This window comes from Montipora foliosa, chromosome 3, assembly GCF_036669935.1.
Source record: "Montipora foliosa isolate CH-2021 chromosome 3, ASM3666993v2, whole genome shotgun sequence".
In the NCBI taxonomy this organism is placed as follows: domain Eukaryota; kingdom Metazoa; phylum Cnidaria; class Anthozoa; order Scleractinia; family Acroporidae; genus Montipora; species Montipora foliosa.
In genome coordinates this window covers 3,360,648-3,373,517 of record NC_090871.1, presented here as the reverse complement: position 1 = coordinate 3,373,517, position 12,870 = coordinate 3,360,648, and the positions used below count along the sequence as shown (strand labels likewise).

Sequence of the window (12,870 nt, the reverse complement as noted above, 5' to 3'; positions counted from 1 at the left end):
AGTTACAGCAGCTGCAGTGCGGTCGAAGACAGCGCAAGGAAGGTTCGCTGGAGGACATTACTATCGATCTACTGAAGAAACTTCCGCGTTGCAAATTCCTGCTGGTTTCTGGAAGATCGCAGTTTACAATTTATCGACAATTTTAGCGCAAATATTTTAGCATAGTCATCCTGATCGGATTGTACAAGGCAAGCTTCCAAAGATATGCTGATCCTTCAATGAATATACGAAAAACATTCCTATGTATCTTGATAAATGTAGTTGCACCGCCAACCCTACATGTAATTCTTGAGCAATGCAATTTCCAAATTCCCTTGATGACCTTGTGTAACAAAGAGCATGTGGTCGACCTGGCTGGATTAGCCTGAAGGACTTCTGAGTGAATGAAACTGCAAAAAAAAAAAACAGCTTGGGTTCAGGCTATTTTGGCAGGTGCTGGATGAAAACTGAAAGTGAAAACGTGGAGGCAGCCTTTGAGACATATTCTTGGATAAGATAAGCCACTTTGTTTTGACTTTTGCTGTAGTAGCCAGTTTGATGAAATTTTGTCCCTTTTCACCTTTGATTACATTGCACATTTAGTAGAATCCCCTAAATGAGAAAAATAGAGTTTGGACAAAAGGTTAACAGCAATCTTGGCAGATGCTCAAAACAGAAATACAGTCGAACCTCGATTATCCGGATTTCTCGATTATCCGGACTTTTTCTCTGATCTCAATTTTGTCATGAATATTTATTAGTCATGATCAAGATCCGTAGCCATATTCTTTTTAACACTACAACGTTGAAAAGTGAAGTAAAGGCGAGTTTGTTTCTTTTTCGAAACAGCGCTCGCACACGTGGTAACACTTATGTGAAACACTGTTAACCTTTTGTCCAAATCTATTTTTTTTATTTAGGGGATACTATTAATGTACAATGTACAATGTACATTCATTCACCCGTAATATGAAATGCTAAAATTTTAACTTTATGGACAACCCTAATTTCACTGTCGGGCAAATCAATCTTGGAGATAAAGTCATAGATCAAGTCTCAAGTTACAAGATTCCAGGATTCCATTTACAGAATGATCTAAAGTGGGACATTAATATAAAAGGCATGTAAAAGGCTGTACTCCTTACGAATTCTGCGACGAGCAGAAAGAAAGTACCTTCAAGGTGTACCTCAGTTCTATTAGACCAGTCATGGAGTATGCAGTTCCTGTGTGGCAGTTGATCCCTGGTATGCTGGCTGACAAACTTGAGTCAGTACAAAAGCGAACTCAGAGAATCATATTTCCATCTATGGAAAGCTACAATGATGCTCTCCAGTGGGCGGAACTAGATTCATTACCAAGCAGAAGACACTAATCCTCTGTTTACAAATTATATATGGACAAAAGCAAAGTTATGAAGGGGCATCCACTACATAATCACTTGCCAAAACGTGTCAGTGCTGACTGCCTTTATGGGTTAAGGAATAAACAAGATAACGTATATCTATCTAAGAACTGTGTAAGGTGTAGAACCAAAAGATCAGAGGACTTTTTCATGTTTTAGTATTTTGAATAATTACTTCTACTATTTTATGTATCAAAATTTAGTCCTATATAATCTTATAGTCTTATATAATTATGTTAGATATTTAATTTTATTAATTGTACAATAACTTGGTTCAATAATTTAGTTTGATAACTACAAGTCTTAGAAAACTGAATAAACTTTACCATTATTATCAAAGGTGAAAAGGGACAAAATTCCATCAAACTGGCCACTACAGCAAAAGAAACATTAGGTGGCTAGGGGTAGATCCATCGTTTATGTTTGCTGTGTTTTGTAAAATTGAGAAGTGATTTAACTAATCAATGTTTCAGTTAAGTTGCATGTCATATCTTATATTGACAGTCCCTTTTAAAAGAGGGATCACGTTAATGTTGGGCCTGAGACACCTGCTTCAAATAAGTTTGCCTGATGAAAGCCAACCCAATTGAAGTTTAATTAAACCATGAAATATTTTACTTTGTGTTCAGACTTCATAAGAATATTGAAGGAAGGTGAGTTATTTTAACTTGTATACCTTTTTCAGACAAATTATTTGGTGACCAGTGATTCAGAAAAGACATTGTCTTCATACAAAGGAAAAACCGCAATTAAGTATGGGATTGCCGTGGTTTCCTGTCACTTTATTAAGGACTGCGTCAAGTCTTGCAAGGTTCTTGATCCTGAGCCATATCTTCTGACAGAAACACAGGATTCACAGGCATTCAGATCTGGAAAGATATCTAGTAGGTGACACAGATTTATTTTATGGAATCATTAATAAATTTATACAGTTAACCCGCCCAAACCGGCCTAAACCCTGGGAGTCAACGGGTTTATAAAAACATAAGCAATATATCAATAGAAAAAAATTTTAGTTCAGCCTGTAAAATAAAAAAAATGTTTGATTCAATCAATGAAAGCATAAAATAAAAATTTATTATCCATACAATCAGCGAATGCAAATGATGCTACCATTTAAATGAAGGAGATAGTTTCTAAAGAAACTGTGGTGCTGCGTCGGTGGGGAAGTAGTATACAAAATTTTGGTTAGCCCTAGGGCTAACGCTCGAAACGTCAGCTTTTAGAATCTCTGTACGGTGGCCAATTTACATTATCAACTCTGTTGATAAAACCAAATTTTTGGATGCTACCATTTAGTTTATTATGAATTGTTTGATTTCAAGTGTCGTCAATATCCACAGGATGATATACCTGTAATGTCTGCCCCTTCCCTTCTCTTCATTCTCTGATAAGGAGGATGATGCCCCTCCCACCCTACATGTAGAATGTAAAAAAATGTACCCTTTTTAATTTGATGTAATAATATTATTGATGTACAGTAATTTGTTTACAAAATCACAGGTGAGAACCAAGCATATAAAAAGAAGGCAAATATTGTGAAGACTGTGCAGCTGCCTGATCTCGATAAGATACGGTACATACATGTCGTACATAATAATGTTATTCTGTTTGGGCATGCTGCTGGACATCACTGTATCACACATTGTTGTGCCAAGACTGGCGTACGTGTATCTAAGCTAAGAATTCTAAGTTGGTTTAATGAGTGATCCTTCAATAAAAGCAGACAGAACATAGCATTCATCTCTTCAGATCTGCAGTAGGACTTCTGCATTGTAATCCAAGTGGAAATTTCGTTTTAGTGCTTTGAGAAAAATAATAGATTTGTAATGCTTTTGAAGTCAATTGTGGTGGAAGTCACTGTCATTTCCTCTTTCCAGAGTCAACTTCAACCTGACCTAAATTTGGAAGCCATTTTTTTTTGGGACAACACCCCTCCTCAATCATCAATCTAAACCTCCCACCACAGTACCTTACCCTATAATATATCCTGCTATGAGTAGAGAATGCTCCCGCCATTTATCCACGATTTGCCTATGTGGACCTTCATCCAGTTGCATTACCTTTCATGCAAGTGTGAACAGATTGAGTTAAAGATGCAAACTTGCCGAAAACTGTGAGAGAACTTGCAAATAACTAATATTATTGGATTGAGAGAGAAATCAGGGATAAAAATTAATATTTCCCCACATTGGGGAAAAGGTTAAAGATTGCATTTTTCTGGGAAATTTATTGACTGGTACAGGAAACTGGGAGTTAAGTTCCGTATTACGGACCGAGGCTCCTAAATTTGTTAATTAATAATCTGGAGAGTCAACTTCAGTGAAAAGATGTAAAGGAAGCTACATTGTATATCATTATAGTAGTACATGTAGTTAAGCTCTGAAAGTTTCACATCAATCATTTTCAGGGTTTGGCCTTATAAGTCACCAGATGCTCCATGCTTTAATGAGCAGAACTGTGAAATTGCTAAAGATATTTTATTACAGGTAATTATGAACAACACTATGCATCATTTTGGAAGATATTAATTAAATCAAACTCTTTTAGGGCATTTACTGGGTGGGTGTTGAAAGGCTGAATTGTATAATTTAAGGGGGTGTAAAATTGACCATTCTGCCGTTCAAATGTTAATAGTTTCTTCAATTTTTTTTTTCAGGGTTATGACTCCTCTAGTAGTATTTCTTCATTTTATGCTCTGGAACTTCATGTCATTCCTGCTCAAACAGTGTGCACTGGGTTTAGATGTCGTCTTTTTACTCACAGTGGGGATCTAAAGACTGTGCAGGTAGGAGATTTGTAAGAGTTTGTTAAAATAAAGTGAATTAAGTTCTTCCAGAAATCTGCATTTGTTAAAAGTGCAGATAGCAGATTAGACAAATAATTTTTGATGGCTATAAGAATGGCCTTTTTTTTCACTTTCAATTGCCATTCATACATGTACATGACTTTTGTACTTTTATCTTATAGGCTGTGAGATATGTGGGCTTAGTTTCTGTCCATCTCAATCTGACTCCGAAGGTGTTTCTCTGGGTACTCCCCCGTTGGTTTTTTTCCCTCATTAAAATCAACTCTCAGTCAATTACAATCCGGTTGTGGGCGGATACCGTTGATAGATCCTTCTCTTTCATTGAACTGAATGAATAAAGTTGCTATTAATTAAATTCAAAGGAAGGTGATGAAGGGACCAAGGAATGCAGATATTTCAGTACCTTGGGTGAGGCCCTTGGAGCATACACTGCTTTGTACAATCTACAGACTCAAGCACCCCATAGTTTGAAGAGGGTGGAATCTGTTTTATCACACAAGATTGGCTCTGATAAAATGATACAGGTCAGTATGATTATTCATTTGCTCTGACCATGTGCAGCTCACCAATTATCAGAAAAATTTAATAGTCTGAGGGAATCAACTTGTCTGAATAAAAGAAAGACTTCTGTGACTTGAGCGAACTGCCTCCCATTGCAAATTATTAACTTGAAGATACTGTACCCAGAAAAACATTGTTAGTAAAACCCTGCACATAAGCCGCACCCGCATATAAGCTGCACCCTGAATTTAGCAGCTCAAATTTTGGAAAAAAAGTTTTTTTCGAAAGAAATCAAAATCAATCCAAACTCGAGTCTTGAGAAGTCTTCTTCATCATCCACTGTTCATTGAACGTAAACTCACTATTGACATTGAACTACCACCTTTGACATAAGATTGATCTTTTTCTGGTGTTTGTTGACAGGAATTTCTTTGTTCAACACGTAGATTTTTTCATTACAACAGGAATGTGAACAAAACATTCGAAGCTTGGTAACCACGCATTAAATCGAACGCGAAAAATGGAAAACTGGACACCGGAAGCAGCGTGATGTTTTAAGAGTTTACACAAAGCGATAAGCTGCACGAAACATTGCCCAGTTGGGAAAGTAGGAAAAGGAGTTATAATTATTTTGTTGGTCAGTAGTTGACACAAGACTATTTGCTATCAAAGTGCTATCAAAGTGCTAAACGGCGAAGAAACAGTGGGCCATCTACTACCCGAATGATAGGCCCTCGTCGATGCTGCAAACAGGTTTGTGGGGGAATGGAAATTCCGTGCAGTGTGACGTTTCTCTGTTGGAGAAAAGCAGCCATACACCACAGCTTAAGATCTGTCAACAAAGACAGTTTAACACTTTTAGGGGCAACAACTGTAAGCGCTGTAATATTAAACTTACTCTTACATGAATAACAGCTCTTTTAAGAGCCAACAAACTTTCAAATTTGAGCAATGATCAGTACTCCCTTGTAGGTTTGTGTAAATTTAATCATTTACATACTTTCCATAAATGTGTCAGTTAACGGAAATTGGTGTTGAAATTCACGACACTTTTTCAAATGTTCCCGCAGATAAGCCGCAATCCTGATTTCTAGTGATGAATTTTGGCAAAAAGGTGCGGCTTATCTGCCCGGGTTTTTACGGTAATTTTAATTTGGTCATAAAATATTTTCTGCTATTCCATAGGATCAAATAAACAGCATAATATGCCCAGCTTCATTGGTGTCATTGTTTACAACCACAAGTGAGAGTTCTTTGTTGGCCAGAGCAGAGAGTGTTTTTGCTCGGGTTGTTTATCCACAGTGAAGCCATTTCACACGCCTTCTGATAGGGTGCGATGAAAAAATGCAAATTGTGCGAAATTTGCAGGGCAGATTATACGATTAGAAAGGCCAATTAAATGCAATAAATATCGTAAATTATGCGATTTTTTTCTGAGCAATTTTAATTTTGTTTTTCAAGGTTTCAGGATAATAAAAACATGTTTTTACTACCCTAAAGACATTTTGAACATAAGGGAACAATAATCATGAATCTTGATTGACATTAGTAGGGACAAGTAAAAAAAATGAGGTCTTCTGCATTATCGGTGCACCACGTTAAAAGTTGAAAGGACACAGCTAACATGCCAAATGAATGATCAATAATTATTAATATTCCTGTATGCTTCGACTAGCTTCTTACACTTTGCTTTTGTGTACAGTATTATATTTCTGAACAGATTTGCTAATCTGAACACAGGGCATGTTTGTATTACACCAATTGGCAACTCTTTAAGAATGAGACTAGTACCAGGCTCCCCACATGCAAAATAATGCCTTGAACTTCGAATATTTACGAAATTGAAGGTAACAAAGGCTTTTTAGCCGTTTTCCAAGGTAAATCATCTTAAAAATTGCGTATTTATGGAGGAACTCCTAAGAAACTTGTTGATTTATGTTTTATTTTATGAATTTTGCGCGTTCTTTTGTGAATTATGCGATTTTTTGTGAATTGTGCGATCGGATGCGATTTGAGGTAGATTGTGTGAAATTGCACCATTGAGTAATATCAGAAGGCCTGATTTCAGAAAAAAAGCGCAGAGCGACTTTTAACTTGAATTAGTTAGCTATTTGTTTGCAGACAGGCTTTAAGTTTGCATCTGACAAAGTTTTCACACTGTTGCTAACTTGTTTGTCATACCATTTTTCAATTTTTAGATGACAATCAGTGACTTTTGTTCAGAAGAAGACTCGATATTATCTCCTAATGTCGCAAACCTTGTTGATTCCCTTTGGAATGAAGCTACTGGTAGCCTCTCAAACATTCTGTCTGTCCCTGTTAATACCATTAAACTTGAAGATGTGGAGAAAGCCGAAGCTATTTTGCTTACGCTGCGGAGATCATTAGATGCTGCTGAAGATGCCAGTGCATTGAAAAAACTTTCAGATGAATTTTTCTCTGTCATTCCTCATAAGAACAGGGGATGCGAGATAGCATCGAGACAGGCAATTGCACAGAAGCAAGATTTATGTCAGGTGAGACAACTTGAATTGTGTGAAGTCGACTTGCAAAATTGTTTCATTATCATAATTCTCTCTCCTTGCACCAGTGGACGCATCAGGCCATTGCAGTGTCAAGATATGATAAGAGATTTCACACCCTAAAAAGTTGTGTTAATTCTATCAGCTGTGTGTGGGTTTACCTTCTTTCATGATTGGAATACCTGGCCATTTTATAGGAGGGGGGGGGGGGGGGTTATGAGTTATTAATCTCATCCAAAATCATAAACTTATTATAATTAGAAAATTTCATTTAGTGATTTGTGTCCTCTAAAGCTATTAAAACGACTCTGACTTTGTTGTTTCTTGTTTCACATTAAAGAGGCCTGGGTTTTAAAAACATAGCACTGGATAAATCACTATCTATTGGATAGCGCAAGTGGTTTTGTTATTAGTTATCCACTGGATAGTGATTTATCCAGTGGGTAGCACTATCCATTGTTTGAACAACTGGGGCCAGAACATTAAAATTTAATTTTTTTTCTACATCTCCATAGTACATTACTCCATACAGACTAAGAACAAGTCAGCAAAATAGACTGATTCATTAAAATAATCATGTTTTAGGGTAGGTTCTGACTTACATTTTACCCAAACATGCGTTTTAACAGTAAATGTCAATGAGTATAAACTGTTGCTCTTGTGTCTGTCAACAGCTTATCAAAGACATGGTGAGCATTGGTGAATCAACAAACTGGTTGACAAGAAGAAGTGTGTATTCTAAATACAGATCACTGAAGTGTCACATGGAATGTTTGGAACGTGGGAGTGATGAGTTTCATAAAGTTCAAGAGTGTGTGAATTCCAGCGAAACAGGGTAGAAACATAACTAATATTTCTTGATCATGTGGACAATGCCATGAATTCTAGTTTAATATAAGTAATTCAGCTGCAGTTAATCCAAGCTGATTTATCATTATTAATTTTCTCAAGAACGATGTTATGATGCCAATTAATTAATTACTATGAAATTGTACTTTAATGCCGTTTAGCAGATTTGAAAACAAGAACAGATCTGGGCTGGTTATTAGCGGTTTTATTACGTTTGCGCATATGCCGTGATTCCATGTGCTCGTGGATGGTGAAGCGTCGGTTTGAGAGCGAAGAGAGGGTGTTCGTTTGTGCGTTCTTTGTGTTGGGCGTTTTCAATTCAAAGGAGGCATTTCCATCCCAATCCCCCCACCCTCTGCCTTTCTGGGGCTCACAAACATGGGTTTAACGATGAAATGATATATGAAATGGATCATATATGAACTGTGGATATGAAATCAAGTGAAGCTATGATCCTCGCAGTTATGAACGCAATTTTTGCAATTACGTAAGGAAGCCTGAAAAATTCAGGACTTCAACAGGGTTTGAACCCGTGACTCGCAACTGAGCTATGAAGCCACTGACGTTGGGAGATGGTCATTTGTGGGCTCTAATGTTCCCCTGAGGAATGATCCATTTCATGTATCATTTCATTGTTGATTCATTCCTCAGGGCAACATTAGAGCCCACAAATGACCAGCTCCCAACGTCAGTTGCTTCATAGCTCAGTTGGTTAGAGCGTCGCACCGGTATCGCAAGGTCACGGATTCAAACCCCGTTGAAGTCCTGAATTTTTCAGGCTTCCTTACGCAATTGCAAAAATTGCATTCAAACATGGGTTTGCTAGTCATGAGAGTGCTCTCCATCCAGAGCTGGCTACAAATATTCTAAGAAGCATCAACCTCCACTTAACAATGTGGTTGTTAATGAGCTAAATAAAGGTTTACAGTAGGCTTGATTTTGATTTGATCAGAAGTTTTCTCTCACTGGCTCTTAATTGTGATAGATCTCGCGAGATAATTAAAAAGGTCTCTCTCTCTCTCTCTCTCTGACTCCGGAGATTCGACACGAAAATGATTCACAGCTCTGTCTCCACCAATAGCCTGCTTTCCTTTAAACCAAATGAATCTGTCATTATATTCCAAAGATTTCTATAAAAGGGTTTCCCATGTTACATTCTTTCTTTTTATTTTTCCAATTAGACCGTCCAAGATCAACATTTTGAATATTTTCTCCATCTGTCGACCAGTTGAAGAAGCTACATTTACCTGTGAAATTGAAAACAAAAAACTTCTCTTTCATTCATCAAAGGTATGAGGTTGGCATTTTATCAATGTTGCACAAGCAGTAGCATTGCTCGCTCAGTTCTTTTAAAATTAACGATTTCTTTTTTCCTTTTTAGGTGACAAACTTTGTTGGTATTTTATCAAGGTAAGATTGCTGTACCTGATCAGCTACAACTTCAAGCGAAGTCGCTTAACCAAATCCAAATCCACTTTTTTTTTTCGGCGAAAACGAAGAATCGCAACTCTGTGTGCTCTACAACAACCACCCATTTATTTACCATTAAAATACAAAATTAATGCCAAACAGAGAATAAATGGAAAAGCTAAAGAAGCTGCGTTGCCTAATGGTGTAATTAAAATGAGTTGCATGTGATTTAGAGAAGTGGTTTGAAATGTAGCACGTGATTATGAAAACTAAAGCGCGAACTTTATTTTCCTGCACTTCAAGTGCGATTGCAAATAAGTTATTTGTAACCGCGATGTACTTTTTCCTGTTCAAGAGGTAAACTATCTTGTATATTCCGCCAGGGGTCTTCTGTTGCCTAAAATTGTTGTGGATGACTTTGGAGGCAAGCGTTCGGATGCAGGAATGCTTGGGAGTGGAATCTACTTTGCAAGTTCCGCAAGGTGGGGGTATTGATTTTTGCCTTTGTTATGCGTCAATTGTCAATTTGTTTTAGCCATCAAGGGGACCATCAAAAAGAGGTCATATGAAACAAATGGCAAGTTAACTTTGTTTTCCGACGAATTACAACACATTTAAAGCTTTTTTGGTCAAGAGGACAAATGACAATATTAAATTTTCATTGCAGTACGAGCGCAAAGTATTCTTCGCCAGGAAACCATGGAACACGGCTTATGCTTGTTAACGAGGTCGCGTTGGGAAAAGTCAAGGTAAGAAAAATAATTTGAGGCTCGAATCCGCTCTCATTATTTAAGTTCAGCTCCCTGATTGGCTTGAGAGCTGAGTTGAGGGTACGGTAGAAATATGCTCTAGAATCTCAGAGGACATGATTTTGAATCTCGTTGACATCTTACTTTTTCCAGCCACTTGCGTTTACGACCGCTATTGTCAAAAATGTTTCTTCCACTGTTCAAAGTGTATGTAATTAAACGTTTAAAAATGTTCTTTTTGAATGGATTTGGTAGCCGTTTGCCAAAAGGCAGACTTTTGTGTGTCGTATTATTGTCAAATAAAGCAATTTTTAATTTTTTGGGGGGAAACACTGAATTTTAGCAAAAGCGTTCGCCGTTTGACAAAACGTACACGAGATCTTTCATAGTTTTGGACTCCCATAACTGCTTCCGTAGCCACATTTCCCTGCAACTTAATGATTACTTACTTTAGTCCGTCCGATTTTCTCCAGGCGTTCAGGAAATTTTCTTTGGATTTAAATTCACCTCCAGATGGTTACAATAGCTGTTACGGTGTGCTCTGCACTGAAGATGAGCCGTCAGACTTTAAGGTCAGCTGTTAATCAGTCGTAATAAAGGCATATTGAATGACTTAAATTTAAAAAAATGCGTGTTTGTTGATACATTGACAGGAGCATTCCTTTTCTTTTCAAAGATTATGAATTAAACCATAAGCACCAATTACTGGGCTATTTTTTTTTCCGAATCATGTTTAAGTGCATTTGAGAGAAAATGAGTTTCATTGTCTTTTTTTTTTCAAGGATGATGAATTTGTCATCTACAACGGAAACCAGCAGAAAATAAGGTGACAGCAACTATCAGTCTTCGATAGATATTTCTTAGAACTGGAAGGGTCTAGGTTTTCATTTCCTTTCTGACCCACTTCCTGGGGTTTTTCTGTATGATCCCTTGTTCAAGTCTTCGGTTGTGCTTTTAGATAGTCTTTAGAGAGTAATCACTTTATGTTAACAAGAATGTACTTTCAAGTGCCATTTATTCCCATTAACAACGTTTGATAAAATATACCCTTTCTCTTAAATAGTCAACCGGTCTCCCTCCTCGCCTCGATTCGGCGAGACAAATTATATATTCGCTTTTGGCCGATTATCATCAAAATGGCTGGAAAGTGTGACGCGCTCTTTGATTGATTGTACTGTAGAAATTCATTTCGCGATTGCTTCGGTTTTACATTTCGATGATTCGTTGATTGGTTCAAAAATCTAGAGTCGCATTTTCATCCAATCAGAGCCAGCCAGAGCAATCATGACGTGCTTGATTTTAACCGCACTCTCGAGTTCGGGTATCCTCTCCGGGAAGAGCACAGGTAACCCAGGCTCACTGTGTGCGTCACGTAGGTATTAAAATATAGAGAACATATGAGGCGAAGTTTAGGTCTGAAAATTTGCTAGAAAATGGTAATAAAAATCGATAAAACTTACCATGTGGTGAGCTGTTGTTGTCTTTAATACGTACACAAAGTTTCGGGGAAAATGGTCCCCGTTCACCTTCCTTCATAATATAGTGACAAGGTAGGAGACGGAAGCCAGCGTCGGGACTCCGATCGACCCAAAACAAGCACGATTTTTTCCACGAAAATCAAATCCAGTCGCTAAATAAACACGCCAGGTTCGTGGAATAGGAATTTCTCTAAACCATGAATCCACTGAAGCATCTCCAGGTAGCAACGCAGAGCCACCAGACTCCGTAAAACTTGTAAGTTAACCTGCTAAAATGGCGGCCAGAAAGCGTGGTACTCACGAAGTGCCCAATTCAAAATGGCACTGAACTCTGGACGCCTGGTGACGAGTATAATAAGTCTCCCTCGAGGGAGGGGAGTCCCAAATTGCTCAGTGAGTTTTGTTTTTAGCAATTTGGGACTCCCCTCCCTCGAGGGAGACTTATTATACTCGTCACCAGGCGTCCAGAGTTCAGTGCCATTTTGAATTGGGCACTTCGTGAGTACCACGCTTTCTGGCCGCCATTTTAGCAGGTTAACTTACAAGTTTTACGGAGTCTGGTGGCTCCGCGTTGCTACCTGGAGATGCTTCAGTGGATTCATGGTTTAGAGAAATTCCTATTCCACGAACCTGGCGTGTTTATTTAGCGACTGGATTTGATTTTCGTGGAAAAAATCGTGCTTGTTTTGGGTCGATCGGAGTCCCGACGCTGGCCTCCGTCTCCTACCTTGTCACTATATTATGAAGGAAGGTGAACGGGGACCATTTTCCCCGAAACTTTGTGTACGTATTAAAGACAACAACAGCTCACCACATGGTAAGTTTTATCGATTTTTATTACCATTTTCTAGCAAATTTTCAGACCTAAACTTCGCTTCATATGTTCTCTATATTTTAATACCTACGTGACGCACACAGTGAGCCTGGGTTACCTGTGGGAAGAGACGGCTGAACGCGTGAGCGATGGATTGTGTCTATGACGTAAATTCAAAATATAATTTACACGAAGATAATAGTTGCGTAGAAATGGCATTAAACATCCCAAAACATTGATTTTAACAAAACAGTAATTACATAACAGTACTCAAAAACGTCTGTGCGAAGATTCCAGATAATGCTTGTGTTTGTGGTTAAGTGATCAATTATGTGAGTTCGGCCGCTTCATCTCTC

At 37.9% G+C, this 12,870-nt stretch overlaps 1 protein-coding gene across 2 annotated transcripts in view; it reads left to right on the top strand.

The window, feature by feature from the left end:
• The window catches only part of LOC137996486 (protein mono-ADP-ribosyltransferase PARP4-like), a 75,458-nt gene that overhangs the window by 376 nt on the left and 62,212 nt on the right, over positions 1-12,870 (top strand). For both annotated transcript variants that reach the window (XR_011122319.1, XM_068841925.1), the window contains exons 2-14: positions 2,068-2,266; positions 2,886-2,958; positions 3,793-3,871; positions 4,042-4,170; positions 4,554-4,715; positions 6,891-7,208; positions 7,889-8,049; positions 9,245-9,353; positions 9,445-9,473; positions 9,857-9,955; positions 10,141-10,222; positions 10,696-10,794; positions 11,005-11,048. Coding sequence is in view for 1 of the 2 variants with exons in the window: in XM_068841925.1 (XP_068698026.1) it covers positions 2,068-2,266; positions 2,886-2,958; positions 3,793-3,871; positions 4,042-4,170; positions 4,554-4,715; positions 6,891-7,208; positions 7,889-8,049; positions 9,245-9,353; positions 9,445-9,473; positions 9,857-9,955; positions 10,141-10,222; positions 10,696-10,794; positions 11,005-11,048 (1,583 nt within the window). In the remaining variant the exon portion in view is untranslated. The remainder of the gene's footprint in view (positions 1-2,067; positions 2,267-2,885; positions 2,959-3,792; positions 3,872-4,041; positions 4,171-4,553; positions 4,716-6,890; positions 7,209-7,888; positions 8,050-9,244; positions 9,354-9,444; positions 9,474-9,856; positions 9,956-10,140; positions 10,223-10,695; positions 10,795-11,004; positions 11,049-12,870) is intronic.